This window comes from Eulemur rufifrons, chromosome 14, assembly GCF_041146395.1.
Source record: "Eulemur rufifrons isolate Redbay chromosome 14, OSU_ERuf_1, whole genome shotgun sequence".
Taxonomy (NCBI): Eukaryota; Metazoa; Chordata; class Mammalia; order Primates; family Lemuridae; genus Eulemur; species Eulemur rufifrons.
Genome location: NC_090996.1, coordinates 21,143,207 through 21,158,743, shown reverse-complemented (window position 1 = coordinate 21,158,743; position 15,537 = coordinate 21,143,207). Strand labels below are relative to the sequence as shown.

The following is a 15,537-nucleotide window of genomic DNA, read 5'->3' as shown; positions in this document are numbered from 1 at the left end:
CTGTCTTCCATGAACCCAGTCCCTCCCTGGTGCCAAAAAGGTTGGGGACTGCTGCCCTAGTGGGAACAATCACCCCTGATTGAAAACATGATTTAGATCCTTAAATTTTCTCAGCAATATTTTGTAGTGTTCATTGAACAAATCTTGCACTTCTTTTGTTAAATTTATTCCTAAGTATGGCATTCTTTTTAATGCTATTGTGAATGGAATTTTTCAGTTTAATTTTCATATTGTTTCTTGTTATAGGAAAACAATGGATTTTTATGTATTGATCTTGTACCCTTTGGCCTTGTTAAATTTATCAGTTCGTGTGTGTCTGTGTTCCCTGGAATTTATTATTTACATACAGGATCACGTCATCTGTGAATACACTTTTCCTTTTTCATTTTCAATTTGGATGCTTTTCTTTCCCCTACTATTAATTGCATTGGTTAGAATCTTCAGTACAATGTTGAATAGAAGTGGCAAAAGCAGACACCCTTGCTTTGTTCCACATCATAAGCATGTCTTTAGCATTCGGTCTTTAACAATTAAGTATGATGCTAGTCGTAGGTTTTCCAAAGATGCCCTTTTCCAACTTAAGGATGTTCTGTTCTATTCCTAGTTTGTTGAGAGTTTGTTAGGATGTCGGATATTGTAAATGTTTTTTTCTCTTCCTATTGAGATAATCATGTGGGTTTTGTCCCTTATTCTAGTCATATGACATAGTAATTGATTTTAAGATGGTAAACTAATCTTGCATTCCTGGGATAAATTCTACTTGGCCAAGGTATATAATGATTTTTATGTTACTGGATTTGCTCTGCTAATATTTTGTTGAGGATTTTTATGGCCATGTTATTGGGGGCTATTGGTCTGCAATTTTCTGTTTTTGAAGTATCTTTGATTTTGGTATATGGTTAATACTAGTCTCACAGAATGAGTTAGGAAATGATCCTATTTTCTGAGTTTGTGAAGGTGTCTTATTACTTCTTTAAATATTTGTCAAAATTCATTTGTAATTTTTTTTATTGCACAGTGTACAGTAAGAATATTTGACAAAATTCAAAGTGAAGTTACCTGGGCCTGGACATTAATTTATGGAAAGACTAAATTACTAATTCCACTTCATTCCTTGTTATAGGTTCACTCAGATGTTCTATTTCTTGTATCAGTTGGTAATATGGGCCTTTCTAAAAATTTCTCCATTTCATCTTATTGGCATAAAATTGTTCATAATATTCTATAACCCTTTTTCATTTCTGAAAAATTGTAGTGATGTTCCCCCTTTCTTTCCTGATTTTGGTAATTCCCCCCCCCCTTCTTCACTCTAGCTGAGGTTGTTAATTTCACTGATCTTTTCAAAGAGACAATTTTGACTTTGTTAATTTTCTAGCATTGAGCTCTGTGTTGATCAGTTTCCTTTCTTCTGCTTTCTTTGGGTTTAGTTTGCTCTTCTTTGTCTAGTATATTAAAGTGAGATCTTAGGTTACTGATTTGGAAATTTATTCTTTTCTAATAGAGGCACTTGAAATTATAAATTTTCTCCTAAGCACTGCTTTAGCTGCATCCCATAAATTGATGTTTTCATTTTCATTTGATTCAAAATGTTTTTTAATTTCACTTCTGACTTCTTTAACCATGGTTATTTAGGAGTATGTTAATTTCCAAATAGTTGAGTATTTCTCAGATTTCCCGTTGATTTCTAAATTTAATTCCATGTAACTGGAAAATATACTTGGTATGATTTAAATCCTTTTAAATTTGAGACTTGTTTTATGGGCTAGCATTGATCTACCCTGAAGAGTTTTCCATGTATCTGCAGTAATTGGGTGGAGTGTTGTATATATTTTAGGGAAGTTGGTTAGTGGTGCTGTTCAAGTCTTTTCTATCCTGGCTGATTTTCTGTGTAGTTGTTCTATCAATTATTGAAAATAAGGTATTGAAATCTCTAACTATTATTGCTGAATTGTTCATTTTTGTGTTCAAGTGTATTAATTTTTGCTTCAGGTAGTTTAGGGCTCTGATGTCAGGAGCATATACATTTATAATTTTGTCTTCCTGATATATTGACCTTTTATTATTATTAAATGTACCTCACCTCATCTCTAGTAATATTGTCTTAAAGTCTATTTTGTCTGAAATTAGTATAACCACTGAAGCTTTCTTATTGTTACTGTTTGCATGGCTCATCTTTTATCATTATTTCCAACTGATTTGTGAATTTTTTTGGAGATGGAGTCTCCCTCTGTCACCTCAGCTAGAGTGCAGTGGCGTCATAATAGCTCACTGCGACCTCAATTTCCTGGGTTCAAGGGATCTTCCTGCCTCAGCCTCCTGAATAGCTGGGACTACAGTCCCGCACCAACTTGCCTGGCTAATTTTTTTTTCTTTTTATAGAGACAGGGTTTTGCTCTTGAGCTCAAGTGATCCTCCTGCCTTAGCCTCCTAGCTCTCCCCAGAATTTTGATAGGGAATATACTGAATTTAGGCCAGGCAAGGTGGCTCATGCCTGTAATCCCAGCACTTCGGGAGGCCAAAGTGGAAGGATCACTTGCAGCCAGGAGTTTGAGACCAGCCTGGGCAACATAGTAAGTCCCTGTCTCTACAAAAAATTTTGAAAAATTAGCCAGGCATGGTGATGTGTGCCTGTAGTTCCAGGTACTTGGGAGGTTGAGGCAGGAGGGTCACTTGAGCTATCATCATTCCAGTGTACTCCAGCCTGGGTGACAGAGACCCTGTCTCAAAAACAAACAAACAAATAAACAAAACCAGCAAAACACAGAACGCTGTTGCTTGAACATGCCTAGATTCTCTCTGAAAAGACAGATAACAAAGGATTAATTGAGTTGGAAGAATTCTCACCTTTTATAATTTTGAATCATGTGAATGTCTTTATGTGTTAAAAATTAACATTGAGCATAACAAAATTTTAGAAAATGCAGCTAAAATTTAAAGAAAACTTTATCTGTAACTCTATGACCCAAAGATATTTTTTCATTTAGCAATAGCTCAAAGGCAGCCTTCTTCCCCAGTACCTTGCTGTATCTTACGGTAGCGGTTATCACACAATCCACCTACCAGTTTGGAGGAGCCTGACTACCAGGCCTCAGTGTGTAGACCTAGAAAAGTCTTATGGATTAGACCCTGGGGAACCACCACATTTAAGGGACAGAAGAAGAAAAGTGGTCACAGAGACAGGTTAAGAAAGAGAGGCCAACAAGATCCTAGCTGAGCTCGGGATAGGAGAAAACCCTGGTCCATCTGTGCCTAATCTCCAGCAGGCACATTATGAACTTGTCTCTCCCCAGAGAACGGAAGATCCTTCAGAGCAGGGACTTGTCACTGCTGTATCTGCAGTGCCTACAACAGTGCCTGGCTCAGGGTAGCTGGTCAATAATTACTTGAGTGAATGAAAGGATAAGGGCTAGGATCTAAGTGGTCACTACACTTGGCAATTAGAAGGCACTGATGACATAAACCAGGACCACTTTCAGGACACCCTCCCTCCTTCTCCCCTCTCACCCATAATCTAATACCTAAGGAGACTACCACTGCGAGTCTGTCTCCTGGAAAACAGAAGAAGGTTCAGGTACTTAAATGTGAGTTCACCTTTGAAGTGTAGGATACAAGGCCTGTCTTTATGTGTACATCTGATTCACCCATTTTGATGGAAACACTTCACAGGCAGACATTGTCTTTGTGATGGGTACCTCCTTCAAGACTTTATGTAATAACTATACAGCCTGTAAAAGCTATGTATTGATAGAACACTTGAGCATGAAAGTAATTTTTCATTCAAATTAGTCTCATGAGAATTATGCCAAATGAAGAAATCACCCCATCCATTTATCTGCTTTATGTGTTTCCACATTTACTTAAAAATTAGCATTCTTGATGATCTTTTACAGTTCCCAACCCACCAATTAATGTTCGCAGATTTCTAACTATACATAGCAGTCAAAAGATCAGATTGTAAAAATACCACATGATTAAGAGCTCCAAACAGAGCCTTGCAGCTTCTGAGGCAGAACCCCACCTGGCCACATCAGCTGCTCCAACTTCAAAGCCCTCCACGGGGCCAGCTCAGACAGGCTCACTCAGGTTCCTTCTCCCACTGACCAGGCCAAGCAGGACTTGTTAAATATGTACATCAGAGCTCCTAGCACACAGTAGGAGCTCACTACATATGAAATGATTATAAACCTAAAATTTTCCTTCAGATTATAAGTGTAACTAATATCCATCTCTCTTTTCCAGCTTTCTTCATATCTTCAGGTTTTCTCTCTTTACCAAGGCAGTTAAGGCACTACATCCTTTATGAAGTTTTCCTTACTTCTCATTAGAAGACAGCTCCCTTTAGACCTATCATCCCTACATGCAATCGGCTTTGCACCTTCTGCTTACTCAACACTCCACAAAGTACATTTGCTACATGGTATTTATTCAATGACTTTCTATGTTTAGTCACCACTTAAATCATTGCTAAGCTCTTTTTCATGTCTATCTGAATCACAGTTCCGATTCTTATTGTGAAGTCAACAGGCAGGGGCTGGCCTGTGAGCTACAATTTACAATGACTAACATGGTGTCACAATCAAAGAACTCTGAGTAGGTGATTGTGTAGAAAGAGGATGAGGATGGAGATGAGGGTCCTAAGGAAGGGCCCAGACTGGCTGCCCAACCCAAGGAAGCTGAGGCCTGAACAAGGCCTGGGATCTGCTTTCCCCCCTGCCCAGAGGGTCCATCTAAGGGCAATTCTAAGGCACAATGGTGAAGGACATGATTGGTCCCCCAAGTGTGGTCCTCTGGTCTCACAGCAGCCCCTTGCCTGGAAACAGTGCAACAAGTACTCCATTCAGAAGATCTTCCCAAACACATGCAAGCAGCATTCTCTAATGAAAATGGAGACAAGGTCTTTCTTGGAAGAGAGTGCCCCAGAAGACACTCTCTGCCCCAAGACCAACCAGGTCCCTTTTAAGGTCCCTGAGAACAACAGCCTGGGAGCAACCAAGACTTTCAAAGGCTGACAAGGCACAAAGTGGATGAATGGAAAGATAACACTACATGGAAGAAAAAAAAAAAACAACTTTGGCTTATAAAACCTCCAACCTGAGGCACGGACATCAGTGTCCACTAACATGCAGTAACAGATATGATTGTAGCAGAGATGATTATCAGAAATGCTTCAGCATTTCTCACATTGCCCACATCCCAAGCCCTGCTCTACCCTCCCATACCCGCCCCCAACCACCCAGCCACACACGCACACACACACACCCACACACACAGTATCTGCAGAATAAGTCAGAGGTTGGCATCCAGAGCCTGATGTCAGGATAGAACTCTTGGCACTGTGCACTAAAACACCGTGATTAGTCCGGTCTGGACAGCAAAGTAACGCTGGCCTAAGCTTGAACTGAAGGGTCCGTCTTGAGAAAAGTTAGGCTGCACCCAAGACAGCCAGGTCTGGAAAGTCTTTCACTTCTCCTACTTCACTGAAAGGCTGCCCACCTTGGTTGAATGTCAGCTTATACCGTAACCGGATAGGTTCCTGGGACATAAGAGAGATGTTAAATTAGTGAGGAGTACCCAGAGGCCAGCCCAGAGTAAAAGGTTTCACCCACCCAGGAGTTACCAAGGAACAGTAGATATGTATTCATTCAAGTCAAGTGAGGACTTCAAACAACTGTATGACATGGACCACCCTGGCTTAGCCTCTTAGGGATTACACAGGCAAGGAGCCAGGCACACATCCTGGGAGCCCTTCTACACTTCTGCAGTCCTGAGATGGACTGCAATTCAGAGACCAGCTAAGGAAGAGAGGCCTCACCCTTTCAAGGGATTCCATGGGATTAGGGAAAGAAAGTTCATGTGTCCCTCCCTTTGGCCGGGCATGGTGGCTCACGCCTGTAATCCTAGCACTCTCGGCCGAGGTGGGCGGATTGTTTGAGCTCAGGAGTTCGAGACCAGCCTGAGCAAGAGCGAGACCCCATCTCTACTAAAAATAGAAAGAAATTATACAGACAGCTAAATATATATATAGAAAAAATTAGCCGGGCATGGTGGCACATGCCTGTAGTCCCAGCTACTCTGGAGGCTGAGACAGGAGGATCCCTTGAGCTCAGGAGTTTGAGGTTGCTGTGAGCTAGGCTGATGCCACGGCACTCACTCTAGCCTGGGCAAAAGAGTGAGACTCTGTCTTAAAAAAAAAAAAAAAAAAAAAAGAAAGTTCATGTGTCCCTCCCTTGGTTCCCAGCTATGACAAATCCATCACAGATCTTTCAATAACCCAAAAGGAAAATAGACTCTAGCAAGGGATAATCCACACAGCCCCATCCAGCCAAACCAGAGACTGAAGAGCAAGACCTCAATATGGCTCTCTCCACCCACAAAGTTACCTCCCTATAGTTCAGGGGTCCCCATTTCCCTGCTACCAAAGATACCAGAACATACTTTATGTGGATTGTCAAGCAGCAGCATCTGAGATATCACAGCTGGAGGCATCAGAGGACTGAATGCAGGAAGCTTGGAGCTGGATGCCGGCTGCAGCTTCACTCTCATTGACTATTGGGGAAAAAACCCAACAGATAACTCATTTCTAACAAACTACATGTTCCATGAGGGAGATCAGGTAAACGGGAGCTTGACCTCCACACCATTCCTCCAAGGAGACATGGGCTTCTCAGGAGGCATGATATCCCAAGGCACCCGTGGAAGCCCAAGCAGACAGCTCCCACTAATTGATGAAAGGACCCAAAGGTCTTTCCATCCACGTACAGAATATATCTGAGGTTGTGCGGTCAACAGCTGGCATCTGAGAGGCAGCATAAACAGCCAGGGCACATCTTGCCTCGAATTCTAACTCTACTTCTTAATAGCTCTGTAACCTTGGGTAAAATACTTAACTTCTGAGCCTGGGGTTGATAATTTTTAAAAATTTATAAAATGGCTGTTAATCAGTGGGGCCTTACTTCCCTTAGAGAGGGGTAGATATATCATCCCAAATTGTCCAGGTATCTTACATCCTTGGACACATGTTATTGGTCTAAGGTATGAAAGTAACGTCAGCAAGGCCAATCACACTCCTTTCCTGGCTAATTAATATGCATGCCTCATGTCAGGCGAGTTTCTTTCTGAGATAAAAAGAGTTTAAGAACCATGCAACCCTGAAGTTGCTGCGAGCCATGTTCCTGCTTTATGGAGAGACTATCAGAGAACAGTTCCAAAGAGAAAAGCAAAGTCAAGAGATGAAAAGAGACGATGCTTAAGGAATCATTTAAGAACCTGGATCCGCTCATATCTGAAGTCCTGATATTCAGGAATGCCCGGTGTGGTAAGCCACCTTATCTTCAACTAGCTTGAATGAAGATTTTCCCCATATACTTAACAGATGATGTCCCAGCAAGAACCCAGTGCTTAAAAACGATAGCCAATACTGAAAGGTTCACAGGAGGCGGCCAGCAGATAACTCACCTTTGGCACAGCCACTTGAAACATGATGTCCCAGACAGGCTGGGTAGCAGTGCTCATCATGGTCAAGAGTAACACCTGCACCTCGGGGTGGCCAGGGGCCCCAGTCCGGGAGAAGTGGAGCAGAATTCTGAATCCATTGCGGTCGTACACGATCAGAGGTGGCAGGCTGCCTGGAAGAGAGGGCCCAACCAGAAGGGTCAGCACCTGCTACAAACTCCCCCAACAGCCAGTCTGGAGAGGTGTGCACGTGATCACCAAGTGCTGAATGGAAGAACATCCCTTAGACTTAACCCTTTCGCGCTACCACAATCCAAGTCCTCGCTACTCTAGCTGGACTCCTGTGACCGTCCAGACTGACCTCTCCCCACCATCCAACCATCCTAAGCACATTACCAGTTTTAAAGAATATTTATTTTGAGGGAGATTTAAGTATGAGTAACATCATGCATGAGCACTATAGAAAATACAGAATTACAGAGAATGAAATATAAAAATCACCTAATTCTACCCAGAAATAAACACTGCTAACACTGGAATTATTTCCTTCTGGTCTCTTTCACATGACAACACCCCCAGCACACACTTTTATGTTAATATTTAATTGTACAAAACTGTAAAGATATCATATCTCCTCTAATACGTTGAATAAAATTCCAATAGAAATCCTAAAGATTGTTTTAATTTAGATAAGAAGTGATTCTAATGTTAATTTGAAGGGAAAAAAATATGAGTCTAACCAAGAAACAAAAGAGGAGCAGGACATTTGCATTAGCAAATATTCAGGTAAAACTGCAACTCAAGTAGAGTGGTACAGAACAGAACGAAGAACAGACTCAAATATGAGACTGTAACATGATAATACATATTTCAGAATCAGTGGCTGATTCAATGAATGACACTCAGATCACTGGCTAACCATCTGGGAAGAAATTTTAATGAAGACCCTTATATCTCATGCCAAGCATCAATTATCAAAATGTACATTATAGGCCGGGCACGGTGGCTCATGCCTGTAATCTCAGCACTCTGGGAGGCCAAAGCAGGAGGATCACTTGAGGCCAGGAGTCCAAAGACCAGCCTGGGCAACACAGCAAGACCCATCTCTACAAAAAAATTTTAAAAATTAGCCAGGTGGAATGGCACACTTGTAGTCCCAGCTACTCAGGAGGCTGAGCACTGCCCTGGGCTACAGAGTGAGACCCTGTCTCTCTCTCTTTCTCTCTCTCAAAAAAAAAGTACATTATAAAAATATAGTTTAATAATGAAACTGCCAAAGATTTAAAAGTAACCTCTTTAGAAGGGAAATTGGTAATATAGATCAAAATTTTAAATGTCTAAATCCAGCATTTCATTACTTTTAAGAAGATCTAATAATCAGGAATATATCAAAGATGTCCTAAGACATTCTTTGTAGCACTATTTTAATAGCAAACAGGTAGAAACAAACTACCCTTCAGAAAGGGACTGAATAAATAAATTATGATACATCTATTTAATGGTATAGATTCATTAAAAATCAAGTTTTTGAAGAACAAGGGCATGAAAAAATGGTACAGGCTTTTTATGTAACAGTAAATAAAATAGGATATAAAGCAGTCGATACATACTGTGGTATCAGTTTATTAAGAATTGTATGTACCTATATATATATACGGATAAGAAGAAATACATTAAGACGTTAACAGAACTCCCATCTCTGGCTGATAATGGTACAGATAATTTTACTTTTCTGCTCTATCTTTTCTAAAACTCTACAGTACACATGTATTTTTGTTTTTAAGGTGTTTTTTTTTTTTTGAGACAGGGTCTCACTTTGTCATCTAGGCTAGAGTGCAGTGGCAACATCATAGCTCACTGCAACAAACTCCTGGGCTCAAGTGATCCTCCAGCCTCAGCCTCCTGAGTAGCTGGGAATATAGGCATGTGCCACCATGCCCGGCTAAATTTTCTATTTTATGTAGAGATGGGGTCTTGCCCTTGCTCAGGCTGGTCTCAAACAACTGGTCTCAAGCAATCCTCCCATCTCAGCCTCCCAAACTGCTAGGATTACAGGCGTGAGACACCACATCCAGCCTTAATGTTATTTTAAAGTTTGTTCTGTAATAATTTCAGACTTGTGTGCCTGGCTTCCAGGGCCCTCTGCAATCTGACCTTGCCACACCAAGTCACAGGAGGGCTCTGGCCTTGGAACCAAAGACCTGAGCTGTTTGCTGCTCTGCACACTAGCACAGGGTGTAGACCACAGGCACCTTAACTAGCTGGGCCTTCCAAGTTTCCTTTCCTTTGTAACAGAGATAATGTCCATTTTTCTGCTTTAATGAAGAGCACTACCAAAGGAGGATCACTAGCCGAATTCTTCCTTTCCTTCAAATTCTACCAGTTCCCAGTCATTCCAGGCCACATTAAACATTCCCTTGTTGGATTCCAAATGAACGTCACGTCCCTCAGTAATAAGCCTCTTCATTACATTCTGTGTGCTAATATCCTTTACAGTGTCAACACTAAGATGACGAAGAAAAGTATTAGCTAAATGACCAAGAAGGAACTCTTACTCTCTGCTCTTTGCAAAATCTCTCATTCATTTTTCAAATTTAAGGGCCACCTCTACCAATCTGGCATGGAAAAAGCTGGGAGTCTAATGGACTTCCAGGAAACAAAAGGGGGGTAAAACTGTACTTACTGGGCTTAACAGACTCCAAAGGGACAAACACTTGAGCCAGAGGCGTATTCTGTGAAGATGGGGAAGAAGCCAATGGGCCAGCCTCCCAGGACCAACCTGGGGAGGACTTAGTACCTGGTGGCACTTCCTTAGGGATACTTTTCTGTGAAACATAATTCCTGCAAAGAAATAAAAAATATCAAAGACTAGCAAAACTTGTAGAGAATTTCAGGAATCTGTGCTCAGGTTTTCTGAAGAAGGTAAGAAAGGAAAAAATATATAACAGACAAGTGAGCTAACCTATACCTCAGTTTCCCCATCTGTTAAACGGGAATAACATTAAGTATTTACCTCAAAAAGCTGTCATAAGAATTAAATGAAACAACGTATGGAAAGCATTTAGAGTGTCAGCACAGAATAAGAACCCAATAAACTAGAGCTACTATTATTATGGTTATTCATGTTGTAGTTGTCAGGCAGTCCGTGACAACAAGTAGTTCAGTCAGGTTAAGGTTCCCAAATGTGATCACCAGAGTGACATGAGCTAGGCCGATGATACACAAATTACACTGACCACTTTACACGTCATGATTTTGTCCATTAGGAACACAGACTGAAACCATTTTGGAAAACTAAAGTCCAGAGAGGAGAAGTAACCTACTCTATTGAGTGGCTGAAAAAAATAAAACCATAAGAACAACTTCTGGGTAGCAAAAGAAAGGAACTCTTTGCACATCTCCCATTTCTGCCACAGCCCTGTTCTATCAGAAACACAGGCACTCTTTAGACCATTTGGGGGAAGGCAAACTACTACTTTTCCAGAGGCAAATGGACAGGATCTATGAAAGTGTTTTTACATTTCACACATTAGAGAACCTCTACTTTTAGGAATCTATACTATAAAAACATTGCCCCAAATGCCTCCAAACTGGAGATTATGTAAATGTCTACAAGAGGGAAATGATTAAATATATTCACATAATGAATTATAATGTAGCTATTAAAAAGAACGAGGCAAATTCACATAAACTGATATGGAAATGTGCCAAAGATATAACATGATACAAAAAGGTCATGCTGGAGTAGAGTTTGTAAATTATAATCCCACTTGTGTAAAAATTAGCCACAACAGAAAAAAGCAAAGACGGTGGCTGCAGTGGCTCATGCCTATAATCCCAACACTTTGGAAGGCCAGGGCAGGAGGATTGCTTGAGGCCAGTAGTCTGGGAAACATAGCGAAACCCCATCTCTACAAAAAATTTAAAAATTAGCTGGGTGTGGTGCCATGTGCCTGTAGTCTCAGCTACTGGGGAGGCTAAAGTGGGAGGATCGCTTGAGCTATGAGCACACTCCAGACTGGGTGACAGAGTGAGATCCTGTCTAAAAAAAAAAAAAAAAAAAGGAAGCAAAGAAGGAGTATTCAACATTGTTCTTAAGGGATGGTATTTAGCACTTTTTGTTAGATATTTCTCTAATGATCAAATTTTGCTTAACTTCAAATTACATGGCAAATTGGGAAAAAATAAATAAATAGCAAAAACATCACCATCATCTACTATTGCTAGTTCTTAAATAAACCCCTTTTCAGACGGCCTGGCCAAATCATGTGTTTTCTGATGACTTAGGGAGGGGATTAAAAGGAGAAAAGTGGGAGCAGCAGATTAAACTTTCAATAGAAAGAAGACACCCTTCAGGGTGAGAGGTCTCTAGCTCCTAGAGCACCATTCCCTGGCCCTTGTGTGACGAGAGGGAACTGTACGCGGCAGCCAGACCCTTCCACTTCCCTTGCCCGTAAGACTCACGGAGGGCCGGGGGATGGCTGTGGTGAGAGGAGATCCAGCAAGTTCCGGTCTGCAGAAGGGCTCTGAATGCCACCACCTGGCAGTGTGCTGGCAGAGGGATTCCTCTTTTCCTTACAGCAATTCGGACCAGCAACCTATCAAACCAGGAAGGGCTAAAGTAAGGCCAGGGTATGACGACGACCATCGGCCATGGTAAAACTGTGGCACAGCTCTCCTGAGCACACCAAAGCTGGTGCAGCCCAAGCTTATCATATTTCTTGGAGTAGGAGGAGAAGGAAAGGGCAAGAGAACATGTGTCTCCTGCGCAGACCTTCAGGAAGCAGGAGCCTGGTGCAACTGAAGAGGGAAGGGGTAAGGACAGGAAACAGATGCCTCCCCTTGGGGGGTTCCAGCAAGACAGTATGAATGACGGAGAGGCTTTTGACCTCCAAGTCCATGAATCGCACACCAGGAGAGCGCAATAGCACCTCTTTCCCTGCCAGGTAACACTGCCTCAGGAAGGCAGGTTTGAGAGACCCTCCCTTCCTCTCTCTGGGCCCTGGCAAGAGCTTCCTTACCTTATTCGTAACAGGAGCATCACCGATTCCTGTAAGGAAGGAACAGAGTGAGATGCACAACAGTAACTCCACCTGCTTCAAGGCGGAGTACCACGTTCACCCTTTCTAGGACATTTAGGAACGACTTACCCAAGGTCACTCAACTCATCCTTGGCAAATCTATGTGCAAAGGGGACTTCTCTGAACTGCCCAGCACACCCCATTCCCTCAAAAGCAGCTCAAGCTCCCTGGGTGGAATCACCTTTCTCTCTCCCTACTCAGAACCATTCTGAGTCTGCTCCCCCTACACGCCCCCCTCACCCAAAGCTGCCAGGTCCTGATGAAGCAAAGATGGTGCCACAGTCCCAGCCTGTTCAGATCCATCGTCCACCTCTAAGTCAATCAGGGTACAGTTTTTCATGCAGCCTGTTGGATTCTGGAAGACTAGAAAACACACAAGGTTAGAAAAAAATAAGTAATACACTAGAGCAAAGTCTTCCCTTAAATCCTATCAGCTTCGCTCAGGCTCCTCCTAATCAAAAGTTAACACCCTGTCCCCAAGAACCTTTCACCTCAGCAGCGTGTCTTGACACACAGCCTGAGCTGGCATCTGGACCATGAGGTAGTCAGAGGACTGCCTTCCCACCCCAGAGATCACAGGGTCTTCCTCTAAAGGTCCTATCACCCTGGACAGGAGCAGACTCAAACTTTTCCAGCTCAGGGCCTTTGAGGTTCCTGATCACAGTGAGTCAGAATCTCCCACAGTGCCCGATAAACAGATACCCAGGCCCAGTTCCAGACGGTCTTGATTCACAAGGTTCAAACCAGGGATAAGGGTCTGCAATTTAACCAGTGTTCCAGGTGATTCTGACACAGCTAGCCTGGCACCAGGAACCACTGAGGAAAACCATTTCTCTGGTCCCATAAGTAAGCACTCGTGAGAATGCAAACCCAGGCACAACTCAGCCATCTGCTTCCATGCGTCGCCAAAGCTGAGGTCCAGCCTGGCAGTCAGCCTGCGATGGCTCCTGTGGCACAGTCAGGCTACATGAAATCTGTTTTCACAGGAAAGGGATCAGAGGGCAAGTTCTCTCGTTTCTGTGCCACAACCCAGAATATTCTGAGGACCTATTTCTTTCTTGGGATTTGCAGGCTGCCTCAAGGCAGAAGACAGGGAGAGGCTTTCAAACACACCTCTGGAGACAGGTATGTCTCCCACTGAGCTGGTCACTGTGTTTCCAAAGGTGACACGGCCCTCCATCACCTGTTTGTACAGCAGTACTCCTTGGGTGAGGAGATCATTTGCCTGGAGAATCTCGGCTGAAGAATGAGAGAAGAATCAGAACCCCTGGTTTAACTACTGACAATCTCAAAAATCTAAGCCATTCCGCAGAGCAGCCTACACGCGGCCTGACTAGGTTCAGGTTATCTGTGCCTCTTGCCCAAACATCATGTAATCAGGCCCAGTCACTTAACCTCTGAGCCCTAATACTCTTAGTTCCCAATGCAGAAGGAAGCAAATTTTTTTACCTTCTGTGTCTGTGCTGTCCAACATAATGGCTGCCAGTAAGCACTCTAAACATAGCTCTTTCAATGAGGAACTAAAACTTTTATTTCTTTTTTTGTTGTCTGTAGAGATGAGGTCTTGCTATGTTTCCCAGGCCACTGCACCTGGCCTTTAATTTTTAATTAATTTAAAATTAAAACCTGAAGCTGTTTTGTCAATGTGGATACAAATATTGAAAGAATTTCTTAGTACTTGCCTCAGTTATTAGAAAGCTTTTATTTAGGTAATAAATTGGCATGAGAATCTACTTTTTAACCTATAAATTTTAAAAAATATTAAATACAGATCAAGTATTTCTCACAAAATTTTGGCATCCAAACTGAAACAAGCCAAAGTATAAAACACTAGGGCCAGGTATGGTGGCTCGTGCTGTAATCCTGGAACTTTGGGGAGGCCAATGAGGGAGGATCACTTGAAGCCATGAGTTTGAGAGGAGCCTGAACAATATAGGGAGACCCTGTCTCTACAAAAAAATAGAAAAATTAGCCAGGCGTGGTGGCAGGCACCTGTAGTCATAGCTACTTGGGAAGCTGAGGCAGGAGGATCATTTGAGCCCAGAAGTTTGAGGGTACAATGAGCTATAATGACGCCACTGCACTCTAGCCTGGGCAATAGAGCAAGACCCTGTCTCAAAAACAAACAAAAAAACACCAAAAATCATAAAACACACACTGGATTTCAAAAACTACATGAGCATCCCATGGTCTGGTTTACCTGCAGACAACTCTCTCCTAGGAGAGACAGAATAGCAACAGGGCTGGGGCGATGTATAACAAATACTGCAGGCCAAAGTGCTGGAAGATTACTTCTCAGGAGTCACTAACTGTTTATTTCCTGCCAATTTTTGACTGTGGACAAAGATTGCAAACTGGCAACATGGGGTTGAATTCAATGTAAAGTATTTCATCTGGCATGTGCAAGTGGTTTAAAAACTTAAATTTGACTACCTCTGACCTCACTGCAATCACTGAGAATATAATGAGTTTAGACAATAATTACATCACAAAAAACAGACAACCAGATACCATGGGCCTCCCGAACAACTATCTATGATGTATTCTTGACCACCCCCACAACTGAACCCGAACTGATCAAGCCCCCAATCCAATTGGCTATAAAAAGGAATATCAGAAACATTAAACATCATCATGGGGGATGCAATGAGCGAAACAGACCAATAGAACTCTACAAGGCAAAGGAACTACCTTTCATGCAAGATAAAGAGATGGAGGGGAGGTCAGGTGTGTGCTATCCATTAAAAGATTGAAGAAATATCAAGCACTTACAAACTGTGGCTTTTGAGTCTGATTTAGAATTGTTTTTTGTTTGCTGGTTTTTTTTTTTTTTTTTTTACAAAGTTATCCAGAGATGATTAAGGAGAGAAATGGTTAGGGAAATTTGAAAACTGGCTGAACATTTGGTTATTTCGACATGTCTAGAATTTGCTTCAAAACAGACTAGGGTATGGGTGGGTACAAAGAGAGAGGTATAGATGAAGTAAGATACAAAGATCAGCTA

General features: G+C 42.2%; 1 protein-coding gene across 1 annotated transcript in view; it reads right to left on the bottom strand.

The window, feature by feature from the left end:
• Window positions 1-2,869: 2,869 nt before the first annotated feature.
• Window positions 2,870-15,537, bottom strand: part of GGA2 (golgi associated, gamma adaptin ear containing, ARF binding protein 2) — a 31,510-nt gene continuing 18,842 nt past the window's right edge. The window contains exons 10-17 of the mRNA XM_069486817.1: window positions 13,647-13,772; window positions 12,774-12,896; window positions 12,474-12,502; window positions 11,917-12,050; window positions 10,136-10,293; window positions 7,456-7,625; window positions 6,436-6,546; window positions 2,870-5,533 (exon numbers count right to left, since the gene is read on the bottom strand). Coding sequence (XP_069342918.1) covers window positions 5,423-5,533; window positions 6,436-6,546; window positions 7,456-7,625; window positions 10,136-10,293; window positions 11,917-12,050; window positions 12,474-12,502; window positions 12,774-12,896; window positions 13,647-13,772 — 962 coding nt within the window. The 3' untranslated portion in view covers window positions 2,870-5,422. The remainder of the gene's footprint in view (window positions 5,534-6,435; window positions 6,547-7,455; window positions 7,626-10,135; window positions 10,294-11,916; window positions 12,051-12,473; window positions 12,503-12,773; window positions 12,897-13,646; window positions 13,773-15,537) is intronic.